This window comes from Pseudophryne corroboree, chromosome 6, assembly GCF_028390025.1.
Source record: "Pseudophryne corroboree isolate aPseCor3 chromosome 6, aPseCor3.hap2, whole genome shotgun sequence".
Taxonomy (NCBI): domain Eukaryota; kingdom Metazoa; phylum Chordata; class Amphibia; order Anura; family Myobatrachidae; genus Pseudophryne; species Pseudophryne corroboree.
Genome location: NC_086449.1, coordinates 190,008,453 through 190,025,171, shown reverse-complemented (window position 1 = coordinate 190,025,171; position 16,719 = coordinate 190,008,453). Strand labels below are relative to the sequence as shown.

Genomic DNA, 16,719 nt, shown 5'->3' with positions numbered 1-16,719 from the left:
GTCAGTAGAAAATGATGGTGCCTGGCTGTGAACTGGACAGGAATCCACTTATTTTCTGTTGATTTCTGGCCAAATGTCTTCTAATTATGTCTGACTTTATTTACACACATATAAATCTTTTGAAAACAGCCTACGCACCCCTGAAAACCGGCAGGACAATAGCTGCCCCTTCCATCCTCCTCACTCTGCCTCCCCCTTAGTTGCTTCCTCTAAAGTTTCCAAACACAAACATGAAGATCGGCCACTTCCTGCCACATCACAGTCACAGAACTTTAAAAAAAAATAATGGAATAAATGCATCCTTTAGAGACCACAGTGATTCCCCTCAGAAAGGGGTTAAACATCTGAATACACAATATAATAGAATATCCTCAATTATTCCCCTTTGGACCCAAATCCCAATAACCCTCCTTTTTAACTTCTGTCTAATTTGAGTCTGCTGTATAGCTCTGTATGAATAAACTCCAAAAAGTATCTGTCTTTTGCATCCATAAAGATTCCAATTTATAAAACATAGAGGGCGATACATCAAACCTTGAAGAGACAAAGTGGAGAGAGATAAAAGAACCAACCAATCAGCTTATAACTGCAGTTTTGCAGGCTGTGTGTGGAAAAAATTGAGTTTGAAGCTAATTGGTTGGTATGTTATTTGTCTCCAATATTTGATAAATCTCCCCCTTAGTTTAAGAAGAAGAGCGGCAGATTTCTTACAGTGATCACATGGATACAGAGACAAGGTAATCTGCTTTATCAGTACCATTTTCATGTGGTAACCAGTTTTGAACCACACCACATAGAATTATTAGTATATGGCACCACAAGGGTTTTGGTGGACTGCATTGGCAAATGCAAGGGTTCTGGTTGGTATTATGACCACAATAGCCATAGTGTATGATGCGATTACTAGAGCTGCCACCACAACATGCAGTTTGAGTGGAGCTGCTGCACATGCCCAGTGGTAGCAGCTTCTTCTACCAAGTTTGCTGTGTGTGTGGATCTGAGCTCAATCAGTACACTGGACCAGAGACTAGCTGCAAAGAAGAAGAGACAGGTGCCTTACTATGAGGTGGGAGAATGTGTGCTTAGAATATGCAGTTCTGTCTCCTACTGGTTCTATTATGTTTGTGTATTTATATACTGTATTATGGGATGTTTAGCCTCTTCCTGACTACTTATGTTTTATACAGTCTATACTATGGACTATCTATAGTGTTAATTATTAATACCGCATTCCATACACTGTCCAGTATGTAAAAAGACCAGTGTGTGTGTGTACATATATGTATATTGTGTGTGTGTGTGTGTGTGTGTGTGTGTGTGTGTGTGTGTGTGTGTGTGTGTGTGTGTGTGTGTGTGTATATATATATATATATATATATATATATATATATATATCTCCAAAACCGCACGGCACTCGCAGGGACTCGTTACACCAAAAATTTAATGGCAGTGTTTCAAATAGTCAACATGTTTCGAGGCTGACGCCTCTTCCTCAGGACACACTGACAAAAAATGTAATTTCTCTAACGTCCTAAGTGGATGCTGGGGACTCCGTAAGGACCATGGGGAATAGCGGCTCCGCAGGAGACTGGGCACATCTAAAGAAAGCTTTAGGACTAACTGGTGTGCACTGGCTCCTCCCCCTATGACCCTCCTCCAAGCCTCAGTTAGATTTATGTGCCCGACGAGAAGGGTGCACACTAGGGGCTCTCCTGAGCTTCTTAGTGAAAGTTTTAGTTTAGGTTTGTTATTTTCAGTGAGACCTGCTGGCAACAGGCTCACTGCATCGAGGGACTAAGGGGAGAAGAAGCGAACTCACCTGCGTGCAGAGTGGATTGGGCTTCTTGGCTACTGGACATTAGCTCCAGAGGGACGATCACAGGCCCAGCCTGGATGGGTCCCGGAGCCGCGCCGCCGGCCCCCTTACAGAGCCAGAAGAGCGAAGAGGTCCGGAAAAATCGGCGGCAGAAGACGTTCCTGTCTTCAATAAGGTAGCGCACAGCACTGCAGCTGTGCGCCATTGCTCTCAGCACACTTCATACTCCGGTCACTGAGGGTGCAGGGCGCTGGGGGGGGCGCCCTGAGACGCAATAAAACATGATAAAAATACCTTACATGGCAAAAAATACATCACATATAGCTCCTGGGCTATATGGATGCATTTAACCCCTGCCAGAATATACAGAAAAACGGGAGATAAGGCCGCCGAAAAGGGGGCGGAGCCTATCTCCTCAGCACACTGGCGCCATTTTCCCTCACAGCTCAGTTGGAGGGAAGCTCCCTGGCTCTTCCCTGCAGTCACTACACTACAGAAAGGGTTAAAAAAAAGAGAGGGGGGCACTAATTAGGCGCAGTATTAAAACATACAGCAGCTATAAGGGGAAAAACACTTATATAAGGTTATCCCTGTATATATATATAGCGCTCTGGTGTGTGCTGGCATACTCTCCCTCTGTCTCCCCAAAGGGCTAGTGGGGTCCTGTCCTCTATCAGAGCATTCCCTGTGTGTGTGCTGTGTGTCGGTACGTTTGTGTCGACATGTATGAGGAGAAAAATGATGTGGAGACGGAGCAGAGTGTCTGTAACAGTGATGTCACCACCTAGGGGGTCGACACCTGAGTGGATGTACTGTTGAAAATTACGTGACAGTGTCAGCTCTGTATAAAAAAACAGTGGTTGACATGAGACAGCCGGCTACTCAGCTTGTGCCTGTCCAGACGTCTCATAGGCCGTCAGGGGCTCTAAAGCGCCCGTTTCCTCAGATGGCAGATACAGACGCCGACACGGATGCTGACTCCTGTGTCGACGGTGAAGAGACAACCGTGATTTCCAGTAGGGCCACACGTTACATGATTGAGACAATGGAAAATGTTTTATACATTTCTGATAATACGAGTACCACCAAAAAGGGGTATTATGTTCGGTGAGGGAAAAACTACCTGTAGTTTTCCTGAATCTGAGAAATAAAATGAGGTGTGTGATGATGCGTGGGTTTCCCCCCGATAACAATTGATAATTTCTTAAAAAGTATTGGGGTATACCCTTTCCCGCCAGAGGTTAGGGTGCCTTGGGAAACACCCCCTAGGGGGGATAAGGCGCTCACACGCTTGTAAGAACAAGGGCTCTACCCTCTCATGAGATGGCCGCCCTTAAGGATCCTGCTGATAGAAAGCAGGAGGGTATCCAAAAATGTATTCACACACATACTGGTGTTATACTGCAACCAGCAATCGCCTCAGCCTGGAGGTGCAGTGCTGGGTTGGCATGGTCGGATTCCCTGACTGGAAATATTGATATCCTAGATAAGGATAGTATATTATTGCCTATAGAGCATTTAAAAGATGCATTTCTATATATGCATGATGCACAGCGGAATATTTGCCGACTGGCATCAAGTATAAGTGCGTTGTCCAATTCTACCAGTAAAATGGTCAGGTGATGCGGATTCCAAACGGCATTTGGAAGTATTGCCTTTGAAAAGGGACATTTGGGGTCGGTCTTTTAGACCTGGTGGCCACGGCAACAACTGGGAAATCCACGTTTGTACCCCAGGTCGCCTCTCAAAATAAGACGCCGTATTATCAGGCGCAGTCCTTTGTTGGCAAGCGGACAAAAGGTTCCTCTTTTCTGCTCGTGACAGAGGGAGAGGAAAAAGGCTGAAGAGATTAGCCAGTTCCCAGGAACAGAAACCCTTTCCCGCCTCTGCCAAGCCCTCAGTAGGTAATATCTCAAGGGTACATATTGGAATTCGAGACGTCTCCCCCTCGCCGTTTCCAAAAGTCGGCTTTACCGACGTCTCCCTCTGACAGGGAGGCAGTTTTGGAAGCCATTCACAAGCTGTATTCCCAGCAGGTGATAATCAAGGTACCCCTCCTGCAACAGGGAACGGGGTATTATTCCACACTATTGTGGTACCGAAGCCAGACGGCTCGGTGAGACCGATTCTAAATCTAAATCTAAAATCTAAAATCTTTGAACACTTACATACAGAGGTTCAAATTCAAGATTGAGTCACTCAGAGCAGTGATTGCGAACCTGGAAGAAGGGGACTACATGATGTCTCGGGACATCAAGGATGCTTACCTTCATGTCAAAATTTACCCTTCTCACCAAGGGTACCTCAGGTTATGGTACAGAACTGTCACTATCAGTTCAGACGCTGCCGTAGGGATGGTCCACGGCACCCCGGGTCTTTACCAAGGTAATGGCCGAAATGATATCCCTTCGAAGGAAGGGAATTTTAGTTATCCCTTACTTGGACGATTCCCTGATAAGGGTAAGATCCAGGGAACAGTTGGAAGTCGGTGTAGCACTATCTCAGGTAGTGTTGCGGCAGCACGATTGGATTCTCAATATTCCAAAATCGCAGCTGGTTCCGACGACTTGTCTTCTGTTTCCTAGGGATGTTCCTGGACACAGTCCAGAAAAAAGGTGTTTCTCCCGGAAGAGAAAGCCAGGGAGTTATCCGAGCTAGTCAGGAACCTCCTAAAACCGAACCAAGTCTCAGTGTATCAATGCACAAGGGTTCTGGGTAAAAATGGTGGCTTCCTACGAAGCAATCCCATTCGTTAGATTCCACGCAAGAACTTTCCAGTGGAACCTACTGGACAAATGGTCCGGGTCGCATTTTCAGATGCATCAGGGACCAAGGACAAGGGTATCCATCCTGTGGTGGTTGCAGAGTGCTCATCTTCTAGAGGGCCGCAGATTCGGCATTCAGGACTGGGTCCTGGTGACCACGGATGCCAGCCTGCGAGGCTGGGGAGCAGTCACACAGGGAAGGAATATCCAGGGCTTATGGTCAAGCCTGGATACATCACTTCACATAAATATCCTGAAGCTAAGGGCCATTTACAATGCTCTAAGCTTAGCAAGACCTCTGCTTCAAGGTCAGCCGGTGTTGATCCAGTCGGACAACATCATGGCAGTCACCCACGTAAACAGACAGGGTGGCACAAGAAGCAGGAGGGCAATGGCAGAAGCTGCAGGGATTCTTCGCTGGGCGGAGAATCATGTGATAACACTGTCAACAGTATTCATTCCGGGAGTGGACAACTGGGAAGCAGACTTCCTCAGCACGACCTCCACCCGGGAGAGTGGGGACTTCACCCAGAAGTCGTCCACATGATTAAAAAACTCGACAGGTATTGCGCCAGGTCAAGAGACCCTCAGGCAATAGTTGTAGACGCTCTGGTAACACCGTGGGTGTATCAGTCAGTGTATGTGTTCCCTCCTCTGCCTCTCATACCCAAGGTACTGAGATTGATAAGATGGAGAGGAGAAAGCACTATATTCGTGGCTCCGGATTGGCCAAGAAGGACTTGGTAACCGGAACTTCAAGAGATGCTCACGGAGGATCCGTGGCCTCTACCTCTAAGAAGGGACCTGCTCCAGCAAGGACCCTGTCTGTTCCAAGACTTACCGCAGCTGCGTTTGACGGCATGGCGGTTGAACACCGGATCCTGAAGGAAAAAAGGCATTCCGGATGAAGTCATCCATATCCTGATCTAAAGCCAGGAAGGATGTAACCGCAAAAACATTATCACCGCAATTGGCGAAAATATGTTGCGTAGTGCGAGGCCAGTAAGGCCCGACGGAGGAAATTCAACTGGGTCGATTCCTACATTTCCTGCAAACAGGAGTGTCTATGGGCCTGAAACTGGGGTCCATTAAGGTTCAGATTTCGGCCCTGTCAATTTTCTTCCAAAAAAGAACTAGCTTCAGTCCCTGAAGTTTAGACGTTTGTAAAAGGGGTACTGCATATACAGCCTCCTTTTGTGCCTCCAGTGGCAATTTGGGATCTCAATGTAGTTTGGGTTCCAAAAGTCACATTGGTTTGAACCACTTAAATCTGTGGAGTTAAAATATCTCACATGGAAAGTGGTCATGCTGTTGGCCCTGACCTGGGCCAGGCGCGTGTCAGAATTGGCGGCTTTATCCTGTAAAAGCCCTTATCTGATTTTCCATTCGGACAGGGCGGAATTGAGGACTCGTCCTCAGTTTCTCCCTAAGGTGGTTCCAGCGTTTTCACCTGAACCAGCCTATTGTGGTGCCTGCGGCTACTAGGGACTTGGAGGAATCCAAGTTGCTGGATGTTGTCAGGGCCCTGAAAATATTTCCAGGACGGCTGGAGTCCGGAAATCTGACTCGCTGTTTATCCTGTATGCACCCAACAAGCTGGGTGCTCCTGCTTCTAAGCAGACTATTGCTCGTTGGATTTGTAGTACAATTCAGCTTGCACATTCTGTGGCAGGCCTGCCACAGCTAAAATCTGTAAAAGCCCGTTCCACAAGGAAAGTGGGCTCATCTTGGGCGGCTGCCCGAGGGGTCTCGGCTTTACAACTTTGCCGAGCAGCTACTTGGTCAGGGGCAAACACGTTTGCTAAATTCTACAAATTTGATACCCTGGCTGAGGAGGACCTGGAGTTCTCTCATTCGGTACTGCAGAGTCATCCGCACTCTCCCGCCCGTTTGGGAGCTTTGGTATAATCCCCATGGTCCTTACGGAGTCCCCAGCATCCACTTAGGACGTTAGAGAAAATAAGAATTTACTTACCGATAATTCTATTTCTCATAGTCCGTAGTGGATGTTGGGCGCCCATCCCAAGTGCGGATTGTCTGCAATACTTGTACATAGTTATTGTTACAAAAATCGGGTTATTATTGTTGTGAGCCATCTTTCAGAGGCTCCTCTGTTATCATGCTGTTAACTGGGTTCAGATCACAAGTTGTACGGTGTGATTGGTGTGGCTGGTATGAGTCTTACCCGGGATTCAAAATCCTTCCTTATTGTGTACGCTCGTCCGGGCACAGTATCCTAACTGAGGCTTGGAGGAGGGTCATAGGGTGAGGAGCCAGTGCACACCAGTTAGTCCTAGAGCTTTCGTTAGATGTGCCCAGTCTCCTGCGGAGCCGCTATTCCCCATGGTCCTTACGGAGTCCCCAGCATCCACTACGGACTATGAGAAATAGAATTATCGGTAAGTAAATTCTTATTATATATATTCAACAAGAAAAAAATTTTGGGGAGCGCTCTATTAGAATTGCCCAAGGCTTTTTATTTTAAACCTTAGGAATTAAATATGAACCGAGGATGAACTGATACTTCCTTATATATAAATGAATCCAATGTTTCACCAAATATTTTTTTTTTCTTTATTAAAATGTTAAAAATAACATACTATTAAAAATTAATTTGTACAATCCACTTCTCACCAGAGGTACATTAATATACTAATTTACAGACTTTCATTTGCATATTCATATTATACAGCATAAAAATGATAGACAATGTCTTTTTCACCCAATGCGTTTCGTCTATGGCGACTTCTTCAGGGGTGTTATTTTCAAAACCATTTGATGTTCAAAATTAGAAATGATGTTCATTCATAGCTGGCTGGTAACAGTATTGCACCAATAGCAAATAACAAATGAGTGTGCCAGTAGTGTTCTGTCAGTTCTGTTCAGTCTGCAATTCTGGTGTGAAATCTATATGTATATATCATTTGCGGGGTCTGTACTAGGTTCTTGTGCTGCTCCACCAGACTCCTGCACTTGCTCCAATATTTCGCAGAGCAGGAGATTGTAGATTGCATTTGGCAACCCCCCTGTAGAAAGTCTGCGTCTGCTTTGTCTGCCCCAGACATTAAACAAATTTACATAACTTCATTACTTACAGACAAGTTTACAAATTTAAATAAATACATAATTGAATAAATAGGACCTGCAAGTTAAATAATTACATAGAGCAGGCATTAGGTGAAGGTCCTGCTCACAAGAGCTTACATTTAGAGTGTATGTGAGCAGACACAAGAAGGGCAAGGGAAGCAGAATTGGAGAATCTAGATGCTGGAGAATTTAGGAGATAAGAGATGAGTATTAAGGCTGGGTGAAAGTTTACTTGGGCGAGGAAAGGGGGGGGGGGGGGGTATTCCAGAGCTAGTGTGCAACACAGGAGAAATCCTGGTGGTGGTAGTGCGAAGAGATGATATAAAAGAGAATGGGATATAGTCGGCTTTCTAGAATTGAAGATGTTGCCCATAGCAACCTATCACATTCTACTTAACTTTTATCTAGCACTTTTTAGAAAATAATAGCTAGGATCTGGTTGCTATGGGTGACATATCCAATTCTAAAAACCTACACTTTAGTAAATTTACCCCAGTGTCTCTATTTGGACTCAGGGGGTTATTGCGACCTGATCGCACGCTGCCGTTTTCCGCAGTGCAGCGATCAGGTCACTACTGCGCATGCGAATGCACTGCAATGTGCAGGTGCGCTGTACGGGTACAAAGCGGATCGTTGCTGGGCGATGGATTTAACGAAGAATCCATTCGCACAGCCAATCGCAAGAAGATTGAGAGGAAGACGGCGTTTCTGGGTGTCAACTGACCGTTTTCAGGGAGTGTTTGGAAAAATGCAGGCGTGTCCAAGCACTTGCAGGGCGGGTGTCTGACGTCAATTCCGGGATTGGACAGGCTGAAGTGATCGCAGCGGCTGAGTAAGTTCAGACCTACTCAGAAACTGCACAAACTGTTTTTGTACTGCTCGGCTGCACAGACGTTCGCACACTTACAAAGCTAAAATACACTCCTCAGTGGGCGGCGACTATGCGTTTGTACGGCTGCAAACAGTAGCTAGCGAGCGATCAACTTGGAATAACCTCCTCAATCTGCTGCTTTGCCATTGTATTTTTGTTTGCTATAAAATACTAGTAAGGTGGGGTGGTCTTCTGTATGTCGGCGGTCGGGCTCCCGGCGCTCAGTATACCGGCGCCGGGAGCCCGACAGCCGGCATACCGACACTTATTTTCCCTCGTGGGGGTCCACGACCCCCATAGAGGGAGAATAAAATAGTGTGGCGCGCGTAGCGCGCCACCGTGCCCGTAGCGTGGCGAGCGCAGCGAGCCCGCAAGGGGCTCATTTGCGCTCGCCACGCTGTCGGTAAGCCGGCGGTCGGGCTCCCGGCGCCGGGATGCTGGTCGCCGGGAGACGGACCGCCGGCCAGCCGTAGTGAACCCAGTAAGGTGTGTCTGTTTTAGTGCCACCTGTTTCCTTGTTTTCCGTGACAAGCTCAGCTGTTGTTACTGAAAATCTGGACAAGAATCCCTGCGGATAACACTTCCACAGCATAACTGGCACTCACAGTGAGCAATAGAGTGTAGCCTGGCCACTATGGGGGTAATTCCAAGTTGATCGCAGCAGGAATTTTGTTAGCAGTTGGGCAAAACCATGTGCACTGCAGGGGAGGCAGATATAACGTGCAGAGAGAGTTAGATTTGGGTGGGTTATTTTGTTTCTGTGCAGGGTAAATACTGGCTGCTTTATTTTTACACTGCAATTTAGATTGCAGATTGAACACACCACACCCAAATCTAACTCTCTCTGCACATGTTAAATCTACCTCCCCTGCAGTGCACATGGTTTTGCCCAACTGCTAACAAAATTCCTGCTGCGATCAACTTGGAATTACCCCCTATATGCTGTATATAGGGGGTAATTCAGAGTTGATCGCAGCAGCAAATTTGTTGGCAGTTGGTCAAAACCATGGCCCTCATTCCGAGTTGTTCGCTCGCTAGCCGCTTTTCGCAGCAGTACACACGCTAAGCCGCCGCCCTCTGGGAGTGTATCTTAGCTTAGCAGAATTGCGAACGAAGTATTCGCAATATTGCGAAAAGATTTTTAAGTGCAGTTTCTGAGTAGCTCGAGACTTACTCTTCCAGTGCGATCAGTTCAGTGCTTGTCGTTCCTGGTTTGACGTCACAAACACACCCAGTGTTCGCCCAGACACTCCCCCGTTTCTTCAGACACTCCCGCGTTTTTCCCAGAAACGGCAGCGTTTTTTCACACACTCCCATAAAACGGCCTGTTTCCGCCCAGAAACACCCACTTCCTGTCAATCACACTACGATCACCAGAACGAAGAAAAATCCTCGTAATGCCGTGAGTAAAATACCAAACTTCTTAGCAAATTTACTTGGCGCAGTCGCAGTGCGAACATTGCGCATGCGCAATTAGCGGAAAATCGCTGCAATGCGAAGAAAATTACAGAGCGAACAACTCGGAATGAGGGCCCATGTGCACTGCAGGGGGGGCAGATATAACATGTGCAGAGAGAGTTAGATTTGGGTGGGGTGTGTTCAATCTGTAAATCTAACGTGCAGTGTAAAAATAAAGCAGCCAGTATTTACCATGCACAGAAACAATCTAAACTACCCAAATCTAACTCTCTCTGCACATGTTATATCTGCCCCCCCTGCAGTGCACATGGTTTTGCTCAACTGCTAACAAATTTGCTGCTGCAATTAACTCTGAATTACCCCCATAGTCTATCTCAGCATTTGCACAAGTGTACTTAGATTACAGAGTAGGAGGTAGTGCAAAAATGGGATTTACTGGAGTAAGATTATTGAAGAGAGATAAAAGGGATTGTAGGTGGCACATTGGGCCTGATTCAGATGTGGACAGAGTGAGCATTACTTGGAAGCAGCAGTGATACACAGATATGGTAATGCAGCAAAAGGCGTCTGGTACGCAGCATCAAATCAATTGCGACACCATCGGCCAGCTGAGTTACTCATGAAATAAACAAGCCGCCCACCGCAGTTCCATCCAAGATGCCAGGAAATCTTCGTCGGCAGACTGAGACCCAGGCCTTACCACTCCCACAAAATGGAGGTGATGCGCACCGTATTCAGCGCCAGTAATGGGGGGTCAAAGGGGACATCTCTACCGGACCCCAAGGTTCAGAGGACCCCCAAGGATACGCTACTTAGTGCCCAGCATGGATGTGAGCCGTCTTGTCCAAATAGAGCAGTGAACTGTAGGCGGTGGGAGTGCAGCCTCAGAGTGACAGGAGTATCTCACACACACTGACTATGCGGCACAAGGTCCAGATCTGTTGCAGGCAGTTACGGAACATGACATCAGCTCCACTGGCCAGGGTTCCCGTGCCCTCCGCCGACCTCTTCTGGTGCAGTGTGAGGGCTGCATGGTTTTTGCTGTGCGATGTTCAGGTACCGCAGGGTAATAGTAGCTTGGTGAGGGGATACAGGGCTTTGACATGGGGTGGAGGACCTGGGAATGCAGCAATTATGCTTTGCTGTGTGGCTATTTTCACTCCACAGTAGGACTTCAGTGACGTACCAGCTTACATCTGCAGTCTTCGGGTTTCATCTTACACTTTTAATGGGACCCATTTTGCGCCTTCAAGTTTCACTTTGGCTGAGAAGCAAATTTGTAGGTGCACTCTGAACAATGGCTAAACACACAAACCTACCTCCCAACATCTAGAGAGCCTGACTCTGGACTCCTGTGTGCGCCCACGGCGCGGGCTCTCGAAAAAGGGGCATGACCTCCACAAAAGGGGTTGTGGCTTCACGGGATTGCCGCAAGCCACTATTAAAGCATGCCCAGTGCTCCTATAGCTGCTGGCATACCCCTAGACCCTCTCTCCCGGCGTGAGTAGACGCTGTGCTGACAGGTGGCCTACCAACTCCCGCAGCGGAACCAAAAAACAGGACTGTCCGTCGAAAATCAGGACAGTTGGGAGATATGCACACAAATGTCATAGAAACACAGTCCCAATGTCCTCTCGATTTTATGATAACTTATTCATGAAGCAATCTGATCCTAACAGTATTTTAATAGGCAGTGGAAAAGGCTTAATGGCCTGGGTGGCTCTAAAGGTGTAGGAGGTCATTCTTTGTGCAACAGTTATTTTTTTGCACAATGTGCCTTTTTATTTTTCTCCGCATACCTTGGCGCAGTTCTAGTTTCCGGAATCATTTCACAAGTGCAGAGAATAGGCGTGAATCTTTCTATGCTCTTGGTGACCAAAAGGTCTATGTACTAAGCCTTGGAGAGTGGTACATTGCACAGTGATGAAGTACCATCCAATCAGCTGCCAGCTGCCATGTTACAGTCTGTGTTTTTTTCTTTTTTCTTAAATATGGTATTATTATATAATGTAAAGGCTTAAACAAATAAACAAGAATAAGATACTGTACTCTGCGTTTGTCGTTATTAAAATAGCAGATTTAAAGTTTTCTAACAATATAAGAAAGTTGAACTAAAAACAGAAAAGAAAAAAAAGAAATATAGAATGGTGACCCACAGTCTAACAATGTCTATATGCCACCTATGAAGTGTGTGAATTTCCAAATGGGGATGAGGCAGGTTGCAGGGTCATGGAGGGCCAGCACCAGAACGATCATCAGGATATCATTACTGAACAGATATCAGTGCTGGGAAACATATATTGAGTGTGTCCATCTAGACCAGATACTATCGTATTCAAAGAGCGTACCACGAGTCATATAAACAAATTTTTCGTGTTCTAAAGTGGTATTAACTAAAGCTACCCATGCTACAAAAGCAGGGCCCGAGTGGGCCATCCAGGAACGGGTTATACACACTTTAGCCAAGGAGCATAGACTAAGTACATATTGATTGTCTGGAGAATGAAGTATTATTCTGTCCTGAGCACCCAATATACACAATTTGGGAGTGAGGACTTGTCAGGGATGCCAGTATCCACTATAGCAGATTTTACCCGAAACCAAAAAGAACAAACTACGCTACATTCCCAGATGAGATGCCAAAAAGAACCAGGGGTGAACCCACACTTAGGACAGTTAGAGGAGGAGCGACCACCAAACTTAACTAATCTAGCAGGGGTTAAATCAATTCTGTGTAGAATGAAAAACTGAATTTGCTGAAATCTAATAGAAACCATGGCCAGACGTGGGAGTTCTCTAGCCGCGTCCCATTCGTCATCACTCATAGAACCCAGCTCTCCCACCGCACCCGCAGCCCGGGGTTACAGGCTGTGTTTGAAAAATTACAGTTAGGAGCTGATTGGCTGGTACTTTATCTCCGTCCACTTTATCTCTCTCCAAGGGTTAATACATAAACCCCCAAGTGCTGTGTGCATACACCCCATCTTTTTAATTTTATTTGGAACCCAAGATTGAAGAAGAGGGGACTATTATGGCGCAAATACCTTATAAATACTCCCAAGGCCTGTGAGGGTTTGAGCTCAACAAGCAAATACATTTTCCCTCTTCCCTATTTCACAGATTTTCCCTCATTCTTGAGGCTAATTTTATGTTGTGTTATATCTGTGCTTGTTCGAAATAATAATACTTTTGGGTATCATTTGATAATACGTATAATAAAACAGTAAATATTAAAAATAAGTAAAAATGAAAAAGCAACAGTACTGTGAGGATTACAATGTGCCATAAAGCTTTCTCCTACTCTCTTTGAGAAAGGGAAGGCTTAAAAAAAAAGTATTTGCATCTTGTTCGATTTGCTTCTAACACGCTCCGTGTGGCTTAGGTGCTTGTCTACACTGTCCATCCACTTACTGTACTGCGTATTTGTGCTTTTGTCCATTTTTTGTGCGCACAGGGAAGCCACTCCTCCTGTCGTACTCCTGGAGCATCTGCTTCTGTTATTTGCAGAGGGAGGGAAGTGCATTTACTATCTATGCAGAGATGGTTGTATCTCACGTGCATCCAACTCCATATCGGCAGCAAAATATGATTATTTTACTGGTCAGTAATTTATGTTAATGCTAAGATGTAAATTGCATCTAACTCTGAATACGCTCCTGTGTTTCTCCAATGAGCACGTCTTTATCTGCTTAAGTTGCTGTGCTGTGTTTTTCTTCATAGAATATAGCTTATAACATTTTTCTACATGACTTTGAATGTTCCTCTACAGCCGAGGTTGGGGACTATGCCTGGATGATCTCCCTAGTAACGAGTCATTGAGCTTCCCTTCCGTGCTCCCGGGGATTCTGTATGACGTTGGACATCAGTGTCGCCTACAGTATGGATCTGCTTCTACCTTCTGCCATGACATTGATGTAAGATTGTAGTCATCTGACTGCTCTGGGTCGTGACAGGAAGTGCTAGACATTATCAAACCCCTTTATATGGTTGCATATTTATATCTTCAAGAAACCGTGTATTACATATTGAAGGTTTATTAATATTGTTGTGCAGATTTTTGTTGTTGTTGTTGCAGAATGTTCAAAACTACATACAGTACATGCCAACCATCCATCCTAATTTTGGCGGGAAAGTAATGCTTTAAGTCACAGGTTCTCAAACTCGGTCCTCCGGACCCCACATGGTTCATGTTTTGCAGGTCGCCTGTAGATTTTTAAAATGTGACAGTTGTTGATACACAGTGCAGCTGCTGGGTGACGTGGAAAACGTGAACCGTGTGGGGTCCTGAGGACCGAGTTTGAGAACCACTGCTTTAAGTAAACTGCGCTGCTATCCCACAATTGGCATGTTCATACCATTGTGGCATGATTGGCATGGTCATCCCACTAACCTGTGATCCGCGTGTTCACTTGTTATTTGGCCATACCCACTGAGGGAAAGGGCACACTGGCCATAAGGTGTCAGTCCCCCGCATGCCACAGCCACACTCCCATGTCCTGGGTCAGACATGATTATGTTTTGGAAGGTATGAATTTGTTCTGTGAAATATTATTCACATTATACATTTATCTGTGAGATTTTTACATGTGTTTATATAGAATTTAATCACCAGTATGCCCAGTCCTAACTCAACCATACTGCACAGCAACATTATTAATTGATTGCTGTCGGCCTGGCACAATAATATGCTATACGTTCCACAAAAATGCAGATTTACAAATTGATTACAGAATGACATTTTACAGAATGGCTATGCAAAAATCAAAGATTGCATTGCTGGCACTATGCAAAATGGCCTATTCCCTAGAAAACTCCATTAATGCAAAATGTCAATGTGACTGCAAGTATTCAGTACAGCACAGCAATTCCTGTTTTACACATGCAAAAGTTACAAAACCCAGCACGTACTCTAAATACTGTAGAAGTGGATAAATATGCTCGGCTGACTTGTTTCTCTCGAGTTAATATTTAATTTGAATGCCCAGATGTGGTGAGTCAAGGATTACAGAAAGAATAGTGTAGTCAGCCCCAGATTGCCCTATGTGATGTTTCCCTGGTTTCACTTGACCCTTGTGATGTTTTAGACTTTCCCCTTATTTTACAATTTCCTCTATTTTACACCAATAGTACATGTGAAGGATTTTATAAATGACCAGTCTCGATGCTTATGTTACCATGGCAAGTGAAACACCAGATTGAACAATGAGTGATATTCTTGTTATCACTCATTCCGAGTGATAAGTGGTGCTCGTTATGAATGATAAATTGTGCTCATTGTGAATGATAAATGGTGCTCCAGCCAATCAGCTCCTGACATTTTTCAAACACATGACAGGAAGAAAAAGGAATGCCCTTATCTTGCACTAACAATTCGAATAGCAGCACCTCTTATTAGACCCCCTGTTAATAGGGGGTGTGGTATGGAAGGTAGATAGTAACTAGGCCGACCACTATTGGTCGACGGTTACTAGGTCGACAGGGTCTTCAGGTTGACAGGGTCTAGGTCAAAAGGTCGACATGAGTTTTTTAATGTTTTTTTGGGTGTCGTTTTCTTCGTAGAGTGACCGGGAACCCCAATTAGTGCACTGTGTCCCCTCGCATAGCTCGCCATGCTTCGGGCAAGGTGCCTCGCTCCGCTACCGCTTCGCTCAGCACAGATTACCGTTCCAATCGTAGTCCACGTGGATCATTAAGTAAAAAAAGGTTTTAAAAAAAAAGAAAAAAATTGTGAAAAACTCATGTCGACTTTTCGACCTGTCGACCTAGAGACCCTGTCAACCTAGTTACTGTCGACCTAGAGACCGGATCCCGTTAGCAGGGTACCACAAAAAGAAATCGAATACGTTATAAGAAGGCTCTTATTAACTGCTAAATAGCAAAATGATCTAGAACTGTAATTATTCTAATAGATGCATTCTATCCACCCAGAAGACTTTGCCCTTTAAGGCTATAACTGAATACTAACTTTAAAATTCAACATACATTTATTCACATAAAACCATTCCAATCATAAAAATAATGTACATCCACATACAATGCTACAAGAGAGAAGTATTCATGAGGAATTCTAATACTTGGTAATGTTAGTTCATGGAAGGTAATATTCCGCAGGTGGAAGATTTGTTTCTGTACAGATGTGGACGTTTAGTGACAACCCTGCGCGTTTCATCCCAAGGACTTCATCAGGGGTTAAATCATTTGGAATTAAAGCATTCACAATGAGATTTTTATCAAAACTCTTCACAGGGAGATGGAAATTCAGTGAATAGTTATATCAATACGAGTAATGATTCAAATCTTAACATAAGATTTTTATACACGTCAGTAGTAGGTATAGATCAGGCAGCTAGCCCCCACGCATGCTCCCTTCAAGGAATCATGCAGGAACATGACCATTAGGAGTTGATTAGCTGGAGCACCATTCATGATAAGAATATCGCTCATTTTTAAATCTGCCCCTTAGCTTATATATTAAAATTTAGTTGAAATGGATATCCTTTGCTGTGCCTTACAATTTAACAGTAACAATGTCTATCATGCTTTTTATCTGAAGTCTTCTCCATAGATAATATTTGTATAAGTAATGTAAGCTTATAGTGGCAATAATATTAAGCGCGGTGTGTTTTGCCCTTGCTTAAAATGGTCAAACCTGCTGGGAAGCTTTGTAGCCCTTTGGGCCTGATTGAGAGATGTGCGCTAATGCATTTTCAGCTGCGTCTTTGCAAAGTTCAGTGGCTAGGTACAAACACGCAGCATCACTC

General features: G+C 45.0%; 1 protein-coding gene across 2 annotated transcripts in view; it reads left to right on the top strand.

The window, feature by feature from the left end:
* The window catches only part of ADAMTS7 (ADAM metallopeptidase with thrombospondin type 1 motif 7), a 212,429-nt gene that overhangs the window by 82,950 nt on the left and 112,760 nt on the right, over positions 1-16,719 (top strand). For both annotated transcript variants that reach the window (XM_063925493.1, XM_063925494.1), the window contains exon 9: positions 13,728-13,872. In XM_063925493.1, coding sequence (XP_063781563.1) covers positions 13,728-13,872 — 145 coding nt within the window. The remainder of the gene's footprint in view (positions 1-13,727; positions 13,873-16,719) is intronic.